The 24,524-nt window shown below is 34.9% G+C and overlaps 1 protein-coding gene across 3 annotated transcripts in view; it reads right to left on the bottom strand.

Annotated features, from left to right (window-relative positions):
• The window catches only part of SGK3 (serum/glucocorticoid regulated kinase family member 3), an 84,120-nt gene that overhangs the window by 13,038 nt on the left and 46,558 nt on the right, over positions 1–24,524 (bottom strand). For all 3 annotated transcript variants that reach the window (XM_011291369.3, XM_045049549.1, XM_045049550.1), the window contains 9 exons: positions 23,040–23,127; positions 18,547–18,596; positions 16,101–16,158; positions 8,980–9,063; positions 8,750–8,881; positions 4,641–4,753; positions 4,520–4,556; positions 3,866–3,952; positions 2,008–2,103 (listed from right to left, as the gene is read on the bottom strand). In XM_011291369.3, the coding sequence (XP_011289671.1) occupies positions 2,008–2,103; positions 3,866–3,952; positions 4,520–4,556; positions 4,641–4,753; positions 8,750–8,881; positions 8,980–9,063; positions 16,101–16,158; positions 18,547–18,596; positions 23,040–23,127 (745 nt within the window). The remainder of the gene's footprint in view (positions 1–2,007; positions 2,104–3,865; positions 3,953–4,519; positions 4,557–4,640; positions 4,754–8,749; positions 8,882–8,979; positions 9,064–16,100; positions 16,159–18,546; positions 18,597–23,039; positions 23,128–24,524) is intronic.

The raw sequence follows: 24,524 nt of genomic DNA, 5'->3' as shown, positions 1-24,524 counted from the left end.
TAGAGCTTCCACATGAGGATTAACTAATCATGCAGTTAAGTTTTAAACTAAAAATAATTTTTAAAGTTAAGGGAGCTATAGGCTTGTCACTTTTATTTATTTTTGAGAGAGAGACAGAGCACCAGTGGGGGGAGGGGCAGAGAGAGAGGGAGACACAGAGTCCAAAGCAGCTCCAGGGCTCTGAGCTGACAGCACAGAGCCCGACATGGGGCTCGAACCCATAAGCTGTAAGATCATGACCCGAGCTGAAGTCGGACACTTAACTGATTAAGCCACTCAGGCACCCCGTAACATTTTTACTTTTTAAATTCTTTTTTTTAATGTTCATTTATTTTTGAGACAGAGAGAGACAGAGCATGAAGGGGGGAGGGGCAGAGAGAGGAGGAGACACAGCCATCAGCCCAGAGCCCGACGTGGGGCTCGAACCCACGGACCGCAAGATCGCGACCTGAGCTGAGGTCGGACGCTCAACCGACTGCACCACCCAGGCACCCCGCATTTTTACTTTTTAAAACTGAAATTCATTTTTTCATTTTTCTATTTAAAAAAAATCTTTTAAAGGTTTGAGAGAAAGAGAGAGTGAGAGCATGCAAGTGAGCTGGGGAGGAGCAGAGAGAGAGAATCCCAAGCAGGCTCCACATTCAGTATGGAGCGCCACATAAGGCCTCAGTCTCACCACCATGAGATCATGACCTGACCTGAAATCAAGAGTCAGATGCTTAACTGGGTCACCCTTGAACTTCATTTTTAAATAAAGTCTCATTTATGAAATATATGTTTCAAATGTTCCCTTTTGAGGCAACAGCATTTTACATACAAGGATAATATTTTACATTTTCATGGTCCTCTAAAGAAATTTGAAAGATTCAGAGATAACAGGATGGCAAATATCCAGCAGTTAAAGAAAGTAAGGTGTATCAGGTATTCCAAGTCACTAGCATAACCAGGAAATCGACTCTTTTAATAAGCAAGGGCAAAGAAGAGACAGTGTTGGTTGTCATAGGAATCTATCATTCAAAATTTGCAACATAAGACAAATGTTCTAACATGTGCCTTATGTGTTAAGATTACACTAAGAGCTCCCCAGTTTTCAGTGGGGGGGAAAAGCCCACACAAAACAAGTGAAACAAACAAAAAAACCAAGCCCCAGCTCAGGTCTCAGCTGATGGTATTATTTAGCTTTGTGTGGGCAGCAGCATAGGAGATGAGTGCACAGTTCCCAGCATGAGGTTGCTGGACACTCAGGGGACCACAAAAGGACTCTAGAAACTATTCTAAAAATCTCAAAAAGCCTAAAGAAAAACATGTGTTGTTCCTGTAAGAATATGTAAACTGACTGCCTAAATTGTTTGCTTTGGTTGGAATGATATTAATCAATACAGTAGAACAACTTTACACATGTTAATCAGAAGCTCTGGTTGGTCTTATGGGTCTTTAATTAATAAAAACCAGGGCAATTGATTTCATAGTGAACATCCCTTTTTTTTTCAATAAAATCTTCCAAACATGCTGTTTATGGTAAAGGCAAGAGGAAGTTCCCAATGGTGAAAAAAGTGGAGCACCAGTGTATTATATCCTATAAAAATAAAACACAAGGCAAAACCCGAAAGATATTATCTTCTGATAAATACAAAAATATTTTTCTTCCCATCTTTTTGAAATTGGGCAGAATGATGACTGGGGTAAATTGAATGAAAGTGGATAATATTAAAAAAAAAATAAAGTGGATAATATTAATGTTGTAACTAGTATCTACTTCTAAAAAATCCAAGTGGGATGAGAACACCTGATTAGTACAACAGAAAAAATGACATTAAAAGACCAGTAACAAAGCAAAAGTTTTTTGGTGTGTGTGTGCATATCCCTAATGTGATTTTGGATTTGTTTAACCAGGTTACTATTGCTCTATTAGTGTTAACTAAGAGTCCTCCAGATTACTAAAATGAGAGCGAAAACTCAAAGAATTAAAATATACTGGAATAATAATGAAAGAGTAGAAATACATACCAATCCATACAGCATTTCATAGAGAACAGCACCAAGGCACCACCAATCTACAGTGTTGTCATAGGGCTGTTTTCTGATTACTTCAGGAGCAAGGTACTATGGAAAACATTAAATATTAGAGCAACTTGATACACAACTCATGGTAAAATTTAGGAATAATTAAGAAATTTAACAAATTTAAGATGTTACTATGACACTAAAAACCTATCATCTAGATTTTTAATTGGCTAGGTATTCTCATCCTGTATCAGTGGTTCCAAGGTGATAATACTCTTCAGAATCATCTGGGACATTTTTCAAAATACACATATTCAAGTACTTTCCTCCATAAACTGTGATGCAATTAAGGCAAACAGAAGATGAGAACAAATGTAGAAATCTGTAACACTATGTAAACTAGATATTGGGCTGGAGGGGCAGGGAGTCTTTCACAAGAAATTTATTTTAGAAATTCCTCTAGTCATTACTTGTAATTGTTTCTCTTTAAACAAGAATTTTTAATGTAGCAAATATAATGTTTTTCCCTTTAGTTAAAGAAAAAAGAATTCTATAATTTTTACTAGAGAATTACAAATAGCAATTCTCTAATATAATTATTTAGAAAAGTTGTGATTAGATGGTTATGCACATTTTAATTTGTGAAACATTTAAACTCATCACAATTTCACACATATAAAATGGTGAATTTGAATTCTAGATTCCAAGACATATATTTTCTGTTCCCATATGAAATGAGGAAATAATTTCTTAAGCCTTCTTTCTAATGTGATCCAAAGATATGGCAAAATATATAAAAAGGGTTTAATAATTTCTGATTACATTTAGATTTAGATGACCAAAAAAACTTCTGTTTCCTTTCTAAAAATTATAGGACTTAAAGATTTTGTTACCTATGAAATCAACACACATTCACAAAAAAAAAGGTTTTTTCATACACAAACTGAAACAGAATGATTACAAATATACACAAGAGTTAGGGTGACAGAGAAAGGAAGAAAAGGAAGAAAAGGAAGAAAAGGAAGGAAGGAAGGAAGGAAGGAAGGAAGGAAGGAAGGAAGGAAGAAAAGAAAAAGACATTTCAAAGTACTCTCACTTTTAAGTTAAAAAATTTTTTCTGATCTTGATTAAAAGACTCATGAGCCATTTTATCACACATTGCAACACAATATTCGCAACTACTCTATGATAAAGATGAAATACTACTGGCATCTAAGATAACTATAAATACATTAAAATTAGGACAGTTTAAAATAAACTAAACATACGTGTGTGTGTGTGTGTGTGTGTGTGTGTGTGTGTGTGTGTAGTGAGAATAACAAGGCTTTAACATAGCTTGTAAGGATTATTATTATTGTCTCAAATAGAAGGATACATTTTCTGCTAGCTAACATGATTAGAGAGTGAGATGTTCTGATTAATTCTGACTTGCAATTTTTTCCTTTCATATCCACTACTTTACTCTCTTCTGTTAAATGAACACTTAGTATAATTCAATGGCTGTTAGTACATTTAGAATGGTGTAAACATTACCATTACTTTAGGACTTTTTCATTACTGATTTGTGATTTTTTTAAATAAAGGATATGGTAAACTTTTAACATTATAAGCATAATTTATATCTTTGTTGGGTTATCTGTGGTAGCTCGCAATCATAATTAAAAATACTATCAGTAAACTTTAAATGTTCTGAAGGGATGATTATCATATATTTCCAAGTGGCTGGAAGCTGAAATTCTACTTCAGTAGAAAGCAGAAAATATTCTACTTTTCTGATTTCAAATATTATATATGCAATTTGTGATTCATTTTTGCATTTTAAACATGATTATATAAATGACAAATGAGACATATTTCTTACCTCTGGTGTCCCACAAAATGTTGTTGTCGTGTCAGAAATAGCAATTCCTTCTTTACAAAGCCCAAAATCTGTTAAGACAACATGTCCCTGACAAATACAGGGGCAGTAAGATAAAACAGTGCATGGGCATAAATTCACAATTTTTAAAACCATTTCACTTTAAAATAATTGTAGACACACAGGAAATTGCAAAAATATTACAAAGAGTTTTGTATACCCTTCACCAATGCTGATATCTTATATAACTGCAGTAAAATATCAAAATCAGGAAACTGACATTGGTAGAATACTGTTAACCAGATTGCCAATTTTACCCAGTTTTGGGTTTTTTACATGCATTTGGGTATGTGTGGTTCTATGCAATAGAGGTGTGCAGATTTGTGTAACTATCACCACAATCAAGACAAAGAACTGTCCAACACCTCAAAGGATCAAAAGAACTCACTCATGCTACCCCTTTATCTTTTCACTGTGCTTTTCCCACTGTCCCTGTCACTTTACAACCATTAATCTGCTTTCCATGTCTACAGTTTTGTCATTTTGAGAATGTTATGTAAATGGAATCATGCAGTGTAAAGCTTTTGAGATAGATTTTTTTCCACTAAGCATAAATGAGAATAAAATTGAGAATCAGTAGATTTTTAAAATACTTACTACTGAATCCAGAAGAATATTTTCTGGTTTCAAGTCCCTATTAAATTAAAAGGAAAGCAAAACTAAATATTAACTGAAATAAATAAAATGACATTTTTACAAGAAATACATTAAAATTTACCTGTACACTATTTTGATGGAGTGCAAGTAACCCAATGCACTGGCAATTTCAGCAGCATAAAACCTAGCTCTGTGTTCGGGAAAGGACCGTTCTCTCTGTAAGTGGAAAAACAGCTGTAAAATGGGGGAAAAAGAAAGATATTAAGATCATTCACACATAAGGTGAAACAAACATATCCTATAAACATAAAAATAGGATTTTTGTTATTCTGAACATGAGATAAAAATGCCCCAAAGCCCAGAACTGTGACTCTCCCTTGTGTGTCCCCCACCTAGCAATTATTCTCTCTTGAACCATGCATCTTTCTTTACCCTTGCTAACTTGCTCATCTCTCATTTACTCCTCAATCTTCAATGCATCAGTGTCCTTATCACTCTGGAAAAGATTATCAACAAAGACCATAGCCATGTGGTTATCTCACTAGACCTTTCTTAACTGTGCTTTCATTTGGGAAAAAAAAAAAAAAAAATCAAACCCTATTCAGAGATTGAAAACAAGCGGCAGGCAGACCAAATATAACCCACAGATCTCATTTGTTTGAGCCAAATACTGTTTTTAGAAAAATCTCAATTAACTGGTAACATTTAAAAACGGGAGAAATTTTTGGGGGATAAAAACTCATAGTTCTGGTTTCTTCTGGGGGTGGGGGGGTGGGGGAGAGAAGGAAACTCTGCAACATTAAGCCTAAATTCCAATGTGGTAGCAAATGGTGGGAACTGAGCAGCAGCTGGACTCTCCAGTTCACTTCTTACACTTCTGAATCCTTAACTTATGTCTTACTTACAATCTGCCCTTTTACTCCTTAGGTTACCTGCCTGGGTGAAGTTTGTCCTAGGTCCTTCCTCTAAGTTCCCTGGCTCTTAAAACAATGATCTCGCCTTAGGTCTCCTTCCTTGGAAAGTTCCATCTCTGCTCCTTTCTGCCCCTTTACTCTGCAGGGATAACAAGGTTTTTGTCCTCGGTCTCTTCACAGTCATCCTTCCTCTGGATACCCACCCTGCCCGGGTGACCTAGTCCATTCCAGTGTTTTTAACTAACCCCCTCAACACTGAGGTCTTTCATATGGCCATATCCCACCTAGACCTCTGCTTAGGGCTTCTTCTACAAAGACCTGCTGCCTGCTGTTCTTTCTTGACTATTTCACAAGCCAACAAACTCAACTTGTCTAGAACAGAGCCCCTTGTCTTCTTTTACAAACTTAACTGCCACTGTGGTATTCTACTCTTTTAATGACATCACTTTCTATCCAGCTCTCTAAGCCATGGAAGGCAACAAGGTACAGGTTTTATAGCTGATCAGACCTGGATTCAAATTTTCTCCTTTTGTGTGCAATTCGTTCCACTTCTCTGACTTAACAAAAATTGTCCCCAAATTTTTCTTAACCTCTTCTGAAAGGTTATGGTGAAGATCAGTTATACCAGATCCTGACACAGTAGATAAGTGGATGCTGGCCTGGGATTTACCTAGACTGCTCCTTTACCCTCAGCCTCTGTCTCTAACTAATAAATAAATTCTTCTGCTGTTATCCTTTAATTATTTCTGGAACACTCCCTCCTATTTAGCCCTATTACTGCCTTTGTTAGCTGTGGCTTATACTATTATAATATGCTATATTGATCTGATCACATCTAATATAATAGTAATGAAAATTACCCCAAATGAAAAACTGACCATTCACTAATGATAGCTAACACTATTTACTAAATCAAAGGCAGCATGCTAAGGACTTTATATGCTTGTATTATTTAAATCCACCCAACTATTTTGAGGTAGAAAATTAATGAGGAAGCTGAGGCTCAGGAAGGCTTGTTTATATGCCTCGTATCATAAAACTTACTTCTTTATACTCTACCTGGCTCCAAAACAGATGTGAAGTAGCATGCAAAAGTAAGTATCACACATCAAGGTTAAAATGTTAAGTATGAGAATCAGGGGACAACACTAGTAATAACAACAGGAAACCCATAATGAAATTATACTCTTCATACCTCTATCTGTTCTCCTTGTCTTTACTGCTATTCTACCTACTACTGCCCTTTCAACGCCTCCTCCACCAACCCCAATATTCTATTCCATTCTTTTCATTCCTCATTATCCTAGCCAAGTCTATTTTTTAGAACACAATCCTACCTCTTTCCACCTTTGCCACTCAGTTTATGAGTGATGACTGGGTAAAAAGAGCTCAGAAGCAAGGTCCTAAAACAGCATGAAGAAACCACGGACAAAACAGGAAGCTTGCAAGAGGATCTGCATTTAACGCCTTGCATGACATTTCAAATACACAGAGTGGTACTGAGGTCTAGGTTAATTAAATCCAGGACCTGACACTTACACATGATGACACTGAAAAAGTTACTTAACTTCTCTGAGCCTTAGTTTCCTTATATATAAAATGGGTAGAAGAGTGTATATCTAAAACAATTATATTGACTAATTCAAATAATGCAGGTAAAATAATTACAAAGTGCCAGGCCCTCAATAAATTCTCAATATATGTTAGCACTCATGTACACACAAAATAAAATGACAACCTTAAAACCTTCAACCTTCATAGTCTTGCTTCTACACTGAGGAGGCATTCAGCACTTCTGTCATAGATGTAGGTGGTTGAATAATGATTGTTGAATAATGACTGTTTTATGATCTTCCCCCAAAATGATATAGGGGTAGGGCACCTGGCTGACTCAATCAGTAGAGTGCATGATGCTTGATCTTGGGGTTGTGAGTTCGAGCCCCACGTTGGGTGCAGAGATTACTTAAAAATACAATCTTTAAACACACACACACACACACACACACACACACACACACACACACACACACAAAACAAAACCCAAAATGATCTAGGTGTGTCTGACCATCTTTCAGGTTTGCAGAATAGACAGTCTTTCTTCTAATTCCTTTATTCTACAGCTAAGTGTACTACAGCAAGGCTGAAATAATTATTTTCCTCTCTTTCTGTTCTGGGACTAGGGGATCAAAGACCCTTTGTAAAGATATGACACTACCTACCGGAATAATTTTTAGAGACATTCATAGGTCAGAGAGCAAACTAATTACAAAGGCATGGGGGCTGAGCAACAGAGGAACGGGACTGTCAGCTGCCTAAATCCTGGAATCACACTGCCTGAGTTTAATTCCTGGCTCTAATACTTACTGAACACATGACCTGAGCAAGTTACTAGCTTCTCTGTGCCTCAGTTTCTTTATCTTATATAACAGAATTGTTGTGAAAATAATACATACAAAGAGCCAGAGTGCTGGGCACATCAAGTACACTTGATGCATGTTAGCTATTACTGTAATTATTATCATGATAGTAGCATTTCCCAAAATATATTTCAATATCCCTCTGATTCAGAGTTTTGGGGAATATAATTAATAGATTTGGTTCAAACAAAAAGGAACTACATGGTAAGAAAATATTTTCAAAGAAATCTTTGCTTTGTTTAAGGCAGAACTCAAAGTCTTTAACATGCTGAAACATATTGTGAGTCACCAAGAAACATATTGGTAATTGCCAATGGGATAGAACATGAAATATTTTCCACTGACTTCACCACAGAACTCTTTATTAGAGGATCATCTCATCTGATTATAGTTTGCACATTTTAGAAAATGACAGGCTAATCTTTAAACGCAACTGTGGAGACAATAATTATCTAAATACAAATCATGTTTTATTGTTAACATTTCAGTATATTATTCTTGCTATAGTATCTGTGAAGTCTGCAGATTCAAACCAAGGCTCTTTTATGAATCTTCCACCTACACCATAAACTGCTTAAGAAAAGAGCTTTGTTTACAATTCTTCATTAGCTTGCTTTGTGCCTATTAGCCAGAATCTTGAACATAATAGTGTTAATGCTGGCCTATCCTTCCAAAAACTGATAAGTGAATAAAAACTATGACTTCCTTCTACTTTTTCTAAACATTATCAACATAAGAATACCAATCATAAGGGCACCTGGCTGGCTGGGTCAGTAGAGCATTAGACTCTTGATCTCAGGGTCATGAGTTCGAGCACCACGTTGGGTGTAGAGATTGCTTAAATAAATAAAAACATACAAAAAAAAAAAAAAAGAAAGAAAACTAATTATAAAACTCACCTCCCCTCCATTAACAAAATCCAGAACAAAATAAAGCTTTTCAGTTGTTTGGAAAGAATAATGTAATCCAACCAAAAATGGATGTTTCACATTTTTCAAAAGCACATTACGTTCAGCCATGATATGTTTTTGCTGTTAAAAAAAAAAAAAAGAAAAAAGTATTATATGCCAGAAAACATTTGTTATTTGAGAAAATGGATTTAGGAGAAAAAAATGCTATTCTACTTTACCTCTTTTCTGTTGAGAACTATTTTTTTCTGTAACACTTTGACAGCATAAAATTTTCCATCCAGTTTCCGTTTTGCAAGAAGAACCTGTTGTAAAGATTGTGCATACTATTAGAAATTTCAGTATTTTGATAGAAATAATTCATTTGTCAATAAATTCGTACTTAAATTATGTACAAAAAAAGTCTACAAGGGACCTAGATTGTATGTTTTAGTTTCGAAAACTGAAAAGTACTGAATTTATTTCTATTTCACTTCTCTTTAGATATTTTACAAAAAAAATATTTATCACTTGAATAGCCAGATACCATTTCTTTGTCACTTAATGTGCCAAAGTTTGAGATTTTTACTCAGTTTAAGTCCCCAAATCTAAACTGCTTGAGATCCTCGTGTGTGTGTGTGTGTGTGTGTGTGTGTGTGTGTGTGTGTGCCCACGCGTGCAAGCACCAGCCCTGAGTCCTAAAGAGTGAAAATACTAAGGCTATAAACTTCATGAATATATTTTTTTAAAAAAAGGAGAAGGAAATGGTTTCTATATGATCAAAGTGCATTTCTGTTTGAGCATTTAGGTTTTAATACAAGTCTCAAATTCAGGAACATTCAGAAGAAGAAGCACCCTGTATAGCCGAGTTTTTATAATGGGCAGGTTGCATGCACTTTCAAAGATGTGAAGCAACTTAGAGGCTTTTGCTCCAGAAAAAAAAGTTAACAGACTTAGGATTTTACAAATAATTTTAAGGGATTCAAGATGCCCAGCAAGCTGTGTAACTATTAAACAGGGTACGTTCCAAAGCGTTTTGAGATTATCTGACACAGCAAGTAGGGACACTGCTGGGCCTCATATTCTAGTCCCGGTGTTGTTAACCTTGCTAAAACTTATAACCCCAGACTAATCATGAGTAAAGTACCAGACAAATTCCAATCTTACAATATACCTAACTAGTACTTCTCAAAACCATCAAGGTCCTCAAAAACAAGGAAAGTCTAAGAAACAGTCACAGCTAAGAGAAGCTTAAGGAGACATGACAACTTAATGTAATGTGGTATTGTGGGTGAGATCCTGAAACAAAAACAGGCCATTAGGTAAAAAGTAAGGAAATCTAAATGAACAGTGGACATTAGTTAATAATATGCATCCATATTGGCTGAATATTTGGAACAAATATACCATGTTAATGTAAGATATTCACAATAGGGAAATTGTGTGGAATGGAGGATAGTTTGGGAATTCTCTGAATTTCCTGTATTTTCTCTATATTCATCTTTTCTGTAAATCTGAACTGTTCTAAAAATAAAGCCTATTAATTTAAAAAAATGTTTTTAATCAAAGTAGACTCAAAACATCTTCAAGGTAAAAATGTCTTGTGCTCAACTGTTGGCCATTTCTCCCATTTTCCATTCTTTTGTTTGCTACAATATTTGACTCTACTGAACATCTTTCCTTTCTTAAATTTTTCCTTTTCTCAACACCTCCCACCTCCCAGCCTGACCTTTCCTTCTCTATTTTGATTGGTTCATCTTCAAGTATATTAAGAGAAAATAATTCAAATGTGGCAATCAAGGGATACTGATTCCCTTAAAAGAGCTAAGTATTTTTTCAATAGACTGGTAGATTGGAGAACTGTTAAGAAACAAACTGGGAAAATGAAAATGGAACCAAGACCACTCAGTGGACAAGAGTTTGTAATAAATTTTAGGTTGCCATTATTTATTTTAGTCTATCATATATTTTTTCTACTTTTCAGACACACCGTGGATTTGTATTTGTTTACTTTTCCTTTTTATGTATTCTTTAATTTGTTTTATTGTATTTTATTGGCTTCTAACCATTTTATAAGACTTTTAATTTTTGTTAAACATAACATATATATAAAAAAAACTCACAAATCATTACAGCTCAGTAAATTACTACAAAATGAAGTCACACTGTGTAACCACTATCCAGGTCAAAAAATAAAACATTATCATACAGTTGTGGGTTCATTTCTGGGTTTTCTATTCCATTGATCTATGTGTCTATTTTTGTATTTACCCAAAAAATACAAAAATACTAATTCGAAGGCAAACCTGCACCCTTACATAAGATGTTTACAGCAGCATTATGTAATATATCCAAATCATAGAAAAAGCCTAAATGTCCACTGACTGATGAATAGATAAAGAAGACGTGGTATATATACACAATGGAATATTATTCAGCCATAAAATGAATGAAATCTTGCCATTTGCAATGACATGAATGGAGCTAGAGCACATTATGCTGAGCGAAGTAAGTCGGAGAAAGACAAAGTCTGTATTTCATTCATTCATATGTGGAATTTAAGAAACAAAATAAACAATCATAGGGATTGGCAAGCCAAGAAACAGATTCTTAACTATAGAGAAGAAACTGATGGTTATCAGAGGGGAGGTGGATGGGGGGATGGGTTAAATGGGTGATGGGGATTAAAGAGTGCACTTGTGATGAGCACCAGGAATTGTATATAAATACTGAATCACCAAGTTGCACACCTGAAGCTGATATATTACACTGAATATTAACTAACTGAAATTTTTTTTTTTAATTTTTTTTTCAACGTTTATTTATTTTTGGGACAGAGAGAGACAGAGCATGAACGGGGGAGGGGCAGAGAGAGAGGGAGACACAGAATCAGAAACAGGCTCCAGGCTCTGAGCCATCAGCCCAGAGCCCGACGCGGGGCTCGAACTCACGGACCGCGAGATCGTGACCTGGCTGAAGTCGGACGCTCAACCGACTGCGCCACCCAGGCGCCCCTTAACTAACTGAAATTTAAATAAAACTTTTAAAAAGAAATAAAAAAATAAAAATAAAAATAAAACATTATCAGTAGCTTGAAGCCTCACCTTTCCCCTGATTTCAGAAACTACTTATCCCTGTCTTCCTCAACTATCGCAATTTGTAGTAACACAGATTAAGTTTTGTCTTTTTTTGGGTTTTATGTAATTAGAATCATATAAAGTTGTCTGTGACTTCTTTCATTCTAAATAATGTAATATGCATTCATGTTGTGTCACGTAGCATAATTTTTGTTTTTTACTGTGCAGAATAATGCATTATACAATTTAAAAAAATTTAATTCTAATATAGTTAACATACAGTGTTATATTAGTTTTAGGTGTATAATACAGTTATTCAACAACTCTATATATTACTCACTGCTCATTATGATAAATGTACTTTTTTTTTAACAGTAAGTATATTCTTAATCCCTTTCACCTACTTCACACATTCCCCCCCACCAAGTCACCCCCCCCCCCGTAACTATCACTTTGTTCTCTATAGTTAAGAGTCTATTTCTTGGTTTGTCTCTTTTATTTTTATTTCTTAAATTCCATATATGAATGAAATCATATGGTATTTGTCTTTCTCTGACTGACCTATTTCACTTAGCATTATACTCTCTAGATGTTCCCATGTTGTTGTAAATGGCAAGATTTCATTTTTTTTCATAGCTCGGTGATATCCCATTGTATATATAATACAAACCACATCTTCTTTATCCATTCATCTATTAATGGACACTTGGGATGTTTCCATAATTTGGCTATTGAAAGCAATGCTGCTTGAAACATAAGGGTGAATATATATTTTCAAATTAGTGTTTTTTAATACTTTGGGTACATACCCAGTGGTAGAATTACTGGATCACACAGTTCTATTTTTAATTTTTTGAGGAACCTCCATACTGTTTTCCAGTGGCCACACCAGTTTGCATTCCTACCAACAGTGCACAAGGCCTCCTTTTTCTCCACATCCTTCCCAACACTTGTTTCTTGTGTTTTTGATTTTAGCCATTCTGACAGTTGTAAGGTGATATCTCATTGTACTTTTGATTTGCATTTCCCTGATGATGAATGATGTTGAGCATCTTTTTGTGTCTGTTGGCCATCTGTGTGTCCTCTTTGGAGAAACGTCTGGTCATGTCTTCTGCTGATTTTCAATTGGGCTATTTGTTTTTTTTGGTGTTGAGTTGCAGAAGTTCCCTTCTAGGTTGGATATTAACCCTGTATCAAATATGTCATTTGCAAATATCTTCTTTCATTCAGTAGGCTGTCTTTTTGTTTTATTGATTATCTCCTTAGCTGTGCAGAAACTTTTTATTTTGATGTGGTCTCAATAGCTTATTTTTACTTTTGTTTTCCTTGCTTCAGGAGACATATCTAGAAAAAAGTTTTTCTGGCCGATGTCAGAGAAATTGCTGCCTGTGCGCTCTTCTAGAATTTTTTTTTTCAACGTTTTTTATTTATTTTATTTTGGGACAGAGAGAGACAGAGCATGAACAGGGGAGGGGCAGAGAGAGAGGGAGACACAGAATCGGAAACAGGCTCCAGGCTCCGAGCCATCAGCCCAGAGCCCGACGCGGGGCTCGAACTCACGGACCGCGAGTTCGTGACCTGGCTGAAGTCGGACGCTCAACCGACTGCGCCACCCAGGCGCCCCGGGAATTTTTATGGTTTCAGGTCTCACAGTTAGGTCCTTAATCCATTTTGAGTTTATTTTTGTGTGTGTTGTAAGAACTGTGGTCCAGTTTCATCTTTTTGCATGTAGTTTTCCAAGCATCATTTGTTGAAGAGACTTTCTCCCAGTGCATATTCTTGCCTCCTTTGTTGAACGTTAATTGACTATATAATTGTGGGTTTATTTCTGGGTTCCCTGTTCTGTTCCAATGATCTATGTGTTTATTTTTGTACCACTACCATACTGTCTTGATGACTACAGGTTTGTAGAATATCTTGAAATCTGGGATTGTGATACCTCTGGTTTTGTTTTTTCTTTTTCAAAATTACGTTGGCTATTCGGGGTCTTTTGTGGCTTACAAATTTTATGATTATTTGTTCTGTGAAAAACTGCATTACACAATTTAATCCACTCTAATTGACCGACATTTAGATTGTTTATGAATAACAATGCCATGAATATTATGACATATTCCTTTCCATATTCCATATTAGTGTGTATGTGCATGCATATCTGTTGGATATATAGCTAGAAAGATAAATAGCTAGAAGGATATATAGCTAGAAGTAAAACCAATGTGTCACACAGGTAATGCATATATTCAGCTTCAATAATTAACACCAGTTTTCAACAGCATTTAGAAATGAAACACATAGGAACAAATCCAATTAAAGATATATAAAAACTCTATAGGACATTATAAAACATTATTGAAAAAAATTAAAGAACTAAAAATTAAGAAAGGGATATACCACGGTTAATGGATTGGAAGACTAAATAATGTAAAAATGACAATTCTTCCCAAATTGTTCTAGATTCAGTGCAATCCCAATCAAAATCCAGAATTTGTGGAAATTGGCATGCAAATTTTGTGGAAATTGGTATGCTAATTAAAAATACATGCAAAGGGCTAAGACTCTTGAAGAAAAACAAGGGAGGCCTTGTTTTGTTGGATATCAAACGACACAGACTAACAGAACAAAACAGAAAAACTCAAAACAGAAATATAAAACATAAAATCTAGAAGCAGATGCATGCATATATGGACACCGTATAAATGATGAAGGTTACCCTGTAGATCAGTGGGGAAAGAACAGTCTTTTCAATAAATTGTGTGGGACCAGATGGATATCAATAGGGTAAAAAATGAACTCTGACCCTACAACTTCATACTATATGTGAGAACCAATTCCTGGTAGACTCTAGATCTAAACATCATTATCTAGATCTAAAAAAGAATGCTTTTTGTTTTTAATGACAGATTATCTCAAACATCCCAACAGACTGTGAGGGAGCACTTTGCGTGCACTATCCCTTTCTAACTTTCTGTTGCTATACTAGCACAATGTCCAGCATGTAGTGGGTGGTCAATATATGTGCTGAACTAATAAACACACATGGATTTAATTGTATGGTCACAGTTTCTGGTATCTAGGGAACTCAGAAAACAAACTAGAGATACTGAAAGCTAGGAATGTAGCAACCTATAATTAAACACATGCATATTTATTTTCACTGCAGATTGAAGTATAATGCAAAAAAGCAATTAAATATATCTTATGATTCTGGTAACTCCATCTATGATGCTTCTGGCCTTAAAGTAGATTCTCCTTCCTTGGTTTGGCTACATGGTCAAGTTATATGATTCATCTGACACTGTGTGAGGAGCAGCAGGGTTTTCACACATCCCTTTCCTTCCTCAATTGTTATTTTCATAGCTGCTCATTTATGTCTTTCCTGCTTCAGCTTAAACAGCATCCCTTTAAAGAAGCCATCCTTGGGGTTCCTGCGTCGCTCAGTAGGTTAAGTGTCTGACTTGATTTCAGGTCAGGTCATGATCTCACAGTTCATGGGTTTGAGCCCTGCGATGTCAGCACTGAGTCTGCTTGAGATTCTCTCTCTCTCTCTCTCTCTCTCTCTCTCTCTCTCTCTCTCTCTTCCTCTCTCTCTCTGCCCCTCCCCTGCACACTTTCTCTCCCTCTCTCAAAAATAAACATTAAAAAAAATAAAAAGTAAAAAGCCATCCTTGACCCATCTAAATAGGAATTTTCCCGCCACTGCCTATTGTCTTCTAGTCTTCATTTACTTCACAGTCCCATTACTTTCAATTATTTGACTGTTTTTTTAAAGCTTATTTTGACAGAGACAGAGCACACGCACACAGAGGGACAGAGAGAGGGAGAGAGAGAGAGAATCCCAAGCAGGCTCCATGCTGTCAGTACAGAGCCTGATATGGGGCTCGAACTCCCCAACCATGGGATCATGACCTGAGCCAAAACCAAGAGAGTTGGACACTTAACCGACTCAGCCACCCAGGTGCCCTGACTGCATATTTTTAATTGGTTACTTCTCCTACTAGGTTCTAAGCATCATAAAGGTAGTGACTATGTCAGTTTTGTTCAGTACTATCTAACCAAAAGCCAGTATGGTGCTTGGCACATCATAGGTGCTCAATAAATATTTGTTGAACAAATGAATTTTATGTTAAAATTTGAGTAGATGTCTTATCTCCTTAAGTACTTTGAAGGTAGGGAAAACATCATAACTCCATATCCTGCATACCAACAAGCACCGTGGCCTGGAATATATAATGCATGCATTCCTTAAGTATTTATTTATTGTATGGAAAAATAAAAACTCTTACCTTGCCAAAGCTGCCTTTTCCAATAACTTTTAAGAAATCAAAGTCTGTTGGTTTAGCACTGAAATAAATGAACAATGACAAAAATTAGCCTCCTAGAAATTGGAAAGATGTTAACTTTTAAACATTTCTTAGTACCTCACTCTTTAATAAGTAAATGCTGGGCACAACATTCTAGCATGATGACTCCAGCTTTCACACTGGTAATATACCTCATCTTGAATATAAAATAGGTAATAATAGAAGTAATATCTACTTTCTGATAAGACATTTTATAACCTTCTTAATGCCTTGTTAAGTTCTGCTTAAGAAAGACTTCCATCATGGTCTTTTTGTGAGAAAAGCATTTATCTATATCTATATATTGTTTGAACTCAATGTAGCTTCTCTTTAAACCAATTTTGTTAACCATAAACCTCACCAGTGTTGTTAATGAGGAAACTGAATAACTATATAAATTAGTAATTTATCCCAAGGACTATCTAGTTTGGCAATTTTTCTGACACATACAGATTTTGCACATATATCACTTATCATACATTACAGATAAAAGACCTCTCCGCTTATTCTCATAGATGGCAATGCAGAAAATCCAGGAGTACAGAGATCAAAGAGAATACTAATTTTGTCCTTTTATTTACATTAACTTGTCAGATAAAAACAATATTGGTTACAGGTAGACAAAAGCACATGGCAACAGAAAGCAGAGCGTAAGCACCCAGGAAAGAGGTTTCCTTCAACACGGCCTGAATCTTAAATTGGACTCAGGAGAAGATAATGACTCCATTTAGAGTTTAAATTTCCTTTAATTTACTATCAAAATAAATGGCCAATTCAAACATTAGAATAGCACCAGGCCTAGGTTAAATAATAACAGGTAAAGATTAGGGAAATAAATACTTAACTAAGCTCAGGTGTTTTTCTTCTTCAAGAATCTGCTCTTTGGACTATTTTGTTCTTTACTGATATGTTGAGATACTGAAATAATTTTTTTAAACAAATAGCAAAAAATCATGCAAATTTTTCAAACATAGTAAATAGGCTAACTGAGGCCGTACCCAAGGCACCACTGTTAACTACTGGTGATGAACCCTAGCTGAAAGCGAGTTTGTTTCTGTGCTGCCTGAACAACTCAGTGTATGATGACAGGAAAGCATGCTCAAAACTAAACCTCCCTTCCAGCTACCACTCCAATTCTTTGCTTTCCTTTGCAGTAAAATTCTTCAAGTAAGAGGTTTAAATTCATTGTCTATTCCCACTGTCCTCTCCTGAACTCTTTCCTATCAGGGTTTGTACCCATTACACCACTGAAACAGCTTACAAAGGTCGCCAATGATTTATCAAACCCAATGGTCAATTCTCAACACTTACCTGCTTTACCAGAAACATTAACATAGTTAATTACTCCCCCCTTGACACACTTTCTTCACCTGCTTTTGAGACATCACATTCCCAGTTTTTCTCCTATTTTACTAACTTTTTTTTTTTTTTTCTCCTTTACTGGTTCCTCCCTGACCTTACTACAATGCTGATGTCTCTCAGGACCCAATCCTTGGGCCACTTTTTATCTGTCTTTACTCACTCTCTAAGAGGACCAAAAGAGTGAGGGAAGCATAATGCCTTGGGAGAAAAGCTACACTACTTCAGAATTAATCCAATGAAACTGAAGAATAATTACAAGTAAGGATAGAAACATTATACTCTTTCTCCAAACCATGGCAGGTATCATTAATCTGTCAGGACACTCCTCAAACTGAGCCAAGAAGTGGCCCTGGAATCCTATGTATTCAGCAATCTAGGCATTCACTTCTAATGAACTGCTGGAGTTGATACTCAAAATCAAGATCTAATACTCAAATCTACATTTGCCATTCCTGGTGTTCCTCAAAATGTTTTCCCCGTGCTCAAAAAAATATGGCACTGTGGGAGAAACTGGTTAGAACAAGTTCAATAGACTTTACTATGGTAACGTCCATCATGACTCCTCTGGAACAAGCTGGCTGACAACCAGGGCTGCACCAATAAACACTGAGCACCAGTGAGAATATGTGTTAGACCTGCATGGATACTTCTGTCAGAGCCCCTCCAAGTCCCTCCCAGGACGACTTAAGATCCCCTGAGAAATACAGTCTTCTGATTTTACACACACACACACACACACACACACACACACACACACACACACCAGAAAAATGACAATGGCAAAACAGCAGAACCAAATTAATAATCTGTGGATTTACAAAATCCTCAGAACTCTGTTACAGCAATGGAAAGCTAGAACAGTAAAATAGATAAGCAAAGCATATGATAGCATTATATTCACCATAACTATGGTTATTGTATTTTATTGGGTTCTAGTTAAACTGATATAATTATGTATATCTGCACATTCACAAGACAGGTCTTCCTAGAATTCAGTTAGAGGATTTTTGAAACAAATTAAACTTACTGAGGATTTCCAGATGGTCCCAGGTTGATGTTCTGTGAGGTAGAGTGTAGCTATCAAGATGGAGGAAAAAACAGTAACACTGTTAATAACACTTCAAAGATTATCAGTCAATAAAATAAATGGTTCTGAAATAAAATGTATATAACTCTCCCATAGATATTGATGCATCGCCATGTTAAAGAAAACTGAAGTCCTAATTCTTACTAAATGCATAAACTTATTTGGAAACACACAACCAATATAAACACACGTTTTTATGACAAATTGCAAGAGCAGTTGTAAGGAAAAAAATAACACAGGAATGAAGCTCAAAGTTGTCAAATGAATGAAGTAAACTGGGGAAAGCTCCTTGCATGAGGTGGGTGTAGAAACCACAATTTACAAGGGACCATTTCTACGTTTAAAAACTGGTTAAAATGGCTACCTATGTTTCAAATTTTCAAATAACTGCTCATTAATTTTATGACATGGAAATGATAATATGATGATGATGAAGACTGCAGATGCTGGACTGAATTATAGGAGACAGACTTATTTCTAAAGCAAATACACACAGACAGGAGTGTTTTTCTTTCTAATTCCACCACTGTGGTCTAACAAAAATTTTAGACAGTCTTTTCTCTTTACAATAATTAACATAAATTTAATCCCTAGTATTAATTTAGAACCAAATCTTTACTTACCTACTATGCCATAAAGCAATTTAACTAAAAAAAGATCTAGTTCACTAATAATTAGCTAGAAATATATCCCCAAATCCCGTAAAATTAATCTAGTGATCTTGTTAGTGAGAGCACTTTTTATACAGCCAGGTGTAAGTGAATTCTGTTTCACATAAATTCCCTTTGAAATTCTTTATACATACAATCACAAAGCTGCAGATATTCCAAATATGCAGACTTTTACTAGAGCCTTATTATATAATTATACTTCCATACGTTATAGATACAAAATAAGCTGTAAAAACTTTTCTCTTTAAGCTCATCAGAACTAAAAAATTTTATCTAAGCCATTTATTATTAGTGATATAGATCATATATATTTCCACTTAAATTCATTTGAAAATTATAGAAAATCTCCACAATGCAAACTACTTTTAAAAATAAGGGCAAAGGGGCGCCTGGGTGGCTGAGTCAGTTAAGCATCCAACTCTTGATTTCAGCACAGGTCATGATCTCACAGTTTGTGAGATCGAGGACACACTGGGCTCTGCACTGACAGTGTGGAGCCTGCTTGGGATTCTCTCTCTTCCTCTCTCTGTCCCTCCGCCACTCATGCACATGCCCTTTCTATCTCAAAATAAATTTAAAAAAAATGAAAAATGTAGGGCAAAATTTCCTAAGCATAATAATACGTTTCTTATAAAAATAACAATATTGACACGTTTCCTACTTACAAAACAAATTTATTTTCTACCAATATCTTTACATGAAAAATTTTCAAGTACTACATTTTCAGTCCCCAGAAGACAGAAATTTAGAGAACCATACAATCTAGCACAAGACCAAAAAAAAAAAAAATGTGTAAAAAATCTGGTTCATGAAACGACATCCTATTGTGTCATAATTTTAACATGGAGTAATCTTTTCTGTTTATATATTATAGTGTTTCCGAGGATCTGATAACATAATCCAAACTAAATTACAATTTCAATACACTTATTCTTTGAATGAATGTGCAGAAAACTGGATCACTTTTCCATTCAATTAACTTTCTTTATATATTATATAGGTGAGGGAAGAGGAGGCAGTAAGCATGGATTAAACAAGGGCAACTTGTGCCCTGAATTAACACCGATACATAAAAAGATTTCATTACATAGCAATGATTTTCCTAACAGAGCATATTTCCAAAATAATAATGAAAATTATTGGGAAACATAATTAATTTTTTACCTACTATTTTTAAGACCTTTTAAAAAAAAGTTTTATTTATTTATTTTGAGCAAGGGTGCACACATGTGCATGGGGGAGGACAGAGAAAGAGAATCCCAAACAGGCTCTGAGCTATCAGCAGTACCTTATTTCAGGAACCCGTGAGATGATGACCTGAGCCAAAATCAAGAGTCGGTTGCTGAACTGAGGTACCCTACTACCTACTATTTTTAAAGATTACAGTTAATCACTAAACTGAGGATGTGTTATAGTTTATTAACAGCATAATTATCATTAATAATTAATGATAATTAAACAAAAGCATGTTTCTTAGACTCTATTTTTCTCTAAGTAAGGAGAAAGGTCCTGATGTCCTCGAAGATATTTTCTGGCTATTAATTTAGTTAGCCACTTAGAAGTCCTTAATAAATAGCTATAGCTGTAAGACAAAGTACAGCTTCTTCCCTTTTCTGAACAGATTCTGTTTATCTGTATTTTAAAACTGCAAGAGATCCTAGTCCAATTACAGATTTTATGGATGAAAAAAGAGAAAGGAAATAGAATTCAGATCTAAGGTCAGTAGAGACAGGAATCAGAACTCAGGAAGCTCTCTTCATTTGGTTCTTTCTTCAAAGCCAGCTGCCTCCTATAGCAAGGCAAGATATTTTTCAAATAACCTAAACCTACATACTCTCAACATGATTAGCAAGTAAAACATGGAAAATCAGGATTATATACATTTTCTTTAAAATGTCTTTAATATTTCATTTTTGCATTAAAAATATATATACATGTTTACAAAATATGGAAAACACCAGGAAGGTGCTTTTAAAAAATCCATAACCTTATTAACAGATGATTTTGCAAATATTGCAGTAATTTCACATAGTCTTTGCGTAGCTTTGAAAAACTGACTGGAATCGTAAAAAAATTTTTTTTAATGTACAATATATGGGGACAAATTATTGAATTGGTTTATATTTACATTGATTCTAATTTTTCGTACTAAAATGATTACCTTTGTTTATTTCTGCGTGAAGGATTATTTCATTTGAGTCAACTCCTAAATGACCTGAATATTTTCATGTTTGATACATACTGCCAAACTGCCAAATTATAGGGGTGCCAGGAAAGCCCAGGCAGGGATGCCTGCTGTGCCTTACCCTTATCAGTCCTGAAGTATTTTATTTACATTTTTGTTAATTTGGTAGAGAGAAAAAAAATCTCTATTTTAAAAATTTCACTTGCTGTTGGCATTGAGGTTGAACATTTCCCACATGTCTGTTTACGAACAGTATTTCTTCATGTCCCTTTGCTTTTTATCTACAGGGCTTTAAATATCATTCTTTTCAAAAATCCATCTATATATTTTTACATAAATGTTTTCCCTTCTTAGGCCTTATTACAAATGCTCTCCCAGTTTGTTGTTTCTCTTTTGACAAGTTTCAGATATAAAATTAAAATATCCTTTTATGTTGTCCTGGGATCAACCATGTCACAAATGGAAAACATAAATCAGCTCTCTTAACTTGAAAACCCTCCAGTGGTATCAGAGAAGTAAAATTACTACTTTACAGTAGTTGCAAAAAAGGAATAGGACTATTTTCCAAATGAAGATTTTAGCTATGGGACAGTAATGTTCCGAGTGATACTATCTTTTAAAACACAGAAACAGAACCATGAAAAAACACAACATTATAAAGACAAAAAATGTACTTTAAGGCAACATCTCTGACTTTCATGTATATATTTAGCAAATATATATAGCTTTCATCAATTTTAATTATAAAGGTATTACCATGTTTATATTAATAGTTTTCATTATAATTTTAATTGCTAAATAATAATTCTCTGGGTTAAATTACTATAATTTACCTTTCCCACGTAACTTTCTAAAGTAAATGTTGAAAACATCATTATAATAAGCCAGAGCTTATTATATTTATTTATTGGTTATCACAACTGGTTTAAAAAAAATAAGAATACCCTACTCTTTATTTGGAACACATACTGATTATGTGCATGTACCTACAGGAATAAAACTTAGTTGATGCCAACTGGCACATGCATATTGATTGTTCTGCATATAAAAACCCAGCAATCAAGAGGAAGAAGTATTAAATTAACATTCTGATTAAAAAGGCCTTTCCTGCTGGTCAAAATTCAAAACAATAGTTTAAGTATGTTAATGATTATGAAGACATATAATGATCAAAAATTAAGATGTAAAGTGAAGAGAATAGCATATAAAATTGTATATACTGTATAATTAAAATTAGGTAACTAAAAAATCCCTATATATTAAGAGAAGATTAGTTGGAAAACCACTAACATGTTAAAAATTACTAGTCTGGTTAGTGATAAATACTTCTTACTATTTTCAAAACTTTCTACTAAATACTACCATGGATTACTTTTTATCATAAAAGTACTCATTTTATAAATTTTATAAGAAATAATAAGAGGTGTACACATTTGTTTTTTTGTATTCTACAGGGTAGAAAATTTACAATGGATGAGATTACATCATTTTAAGTAAATGTTGCCCTCAAGTTGCCAGTAATTTCATCTTTGGGGAATGATATTTTTTCTGTTAAAAAATACAATCCCTCTTACTACCTTCTGAGTGCTTCTTTCATCCTCATCTTCGGATGGATCTGACTGATGTTTTGGGCTGTCCATTTGAAGGAATGCTCTGACATCTGGACTAAAAACAAAAATTAACTCTATTATAACTTTAAAAGCATCTCTATAGCTTTTCTCCCTTTTAAAATGAAAATAAAAGTAACCGTAATAGCATTTACAGTATGAATGCCAATACAATCCATCACTACTATTATAAAAGTAACAAGCTGATTAAGTTTTTAAATATAGGGAATCCACCTGACAAATGATCAAAGATAAAAACAGGCAGTTCATAAAGAAAAACCCCAAATGGTAAGAAAGATGTCTAGCTTAACTAATAATCAAAGAAATCCAAAGTCAAACAACAAATGAGATACCATTTTATGTTCGTTAATGGGCAAAGATTAGAAAGACAGATAATATCAAAAGTTGATAGGGATATAGGGAAAGAGACACCCTCATGCATTGCTAGTAAGAAAGTAAAATGAGGAAACTTTTCTGAAAAGGAATTTGGCAATATTGGTTAAACTGTGTAGGGCCCATAATTTCCAGTTGTAGGAATAAACCACAAGAAAATTCTGTACAGGTTCAGTGAAAGACATGTAACTAGGATACTCATAGCAACTTTCTCTATAGTAATAAATCAGAAGAATAGGCATCCACCAATAGAGAAACTAGTAAAGCTATGGTTAACGACCCAGAGAATTCCACTCAAGAGTCAGAAACAAGGAACCATGTAGCACAGTATCATTTTGTATATTTTAAATATTCACAGACATGAAGGAGCACCCAATAAACAAATATCTGAAGACATATAACAAACATTTAAGTAAGGATCAACAGTAGGGATGAAGGGATGGGTATGAAGATCAAACATGAAGAGAAAAAAAAAAGTGGACTAAAATAAAAGGCCTTACTAAGAAACTCAGAAAGATGAAAAATAATTTTTATTTTTTAATTTTTTATTAAAAATTTTTTTAAAATGTTTATTATTTTTGAGAAAGGGAAACAGAGCAAGCAGGGAGGGGCAGAGAGAGAGGGAGACACAGAATCTGAAGCAGGCTCCAGGCTGTGAGCTGCCAGCACAGAGCCCGATGCAGGGCTTGAACCCATGAACAGTGAGATCATGACCTGAGCTGAAGTCAGCTGCTTAACTGACTGAGCCACCCAGGTGCTCCGAAAAATAATTTTCAAAAAAGGGAGGAGCTGGTGAGAATGTAAACTAGTATAGCCACTATGGATAACAGTTTGGCAGTTCCTAAAAAAGTTAAATGTAGAAATTCCATATATTAAGCAATTCCACTCCTAGCAGGTACCCAAGAGAAATAAAAACACATCCATACAAAAACTCACAAATGTTCATAAGCAGCATTATTCACAATAGCCAGAAAGTAGTAACAACCCAACTGTCCATTAACTGATAAATGGACAAAATGTAACATATCCAAAGGAATATTATTCTGCCATACAAAAGAATGA

This window comes from Felis catus, chromosome F2, assembly GCF_018350175.1.
Source record: "Felis catus isolate Fca126 chromosome F2, F.catus_Fca126_mat1.0, whole genome shotgun sequence".
NCBI classification, from domain to species: domain Eukaryota; kingdom Metazoa; phylum Chordata; class Mammalia; order Carnivora; family Felidae; genus Felis; species Felis catus.
The sequence above is the reverse complement of the archived record's forward strand: the minus strand, read 5'-3'. Positions and strand labels throughout refer to the sequence as shown.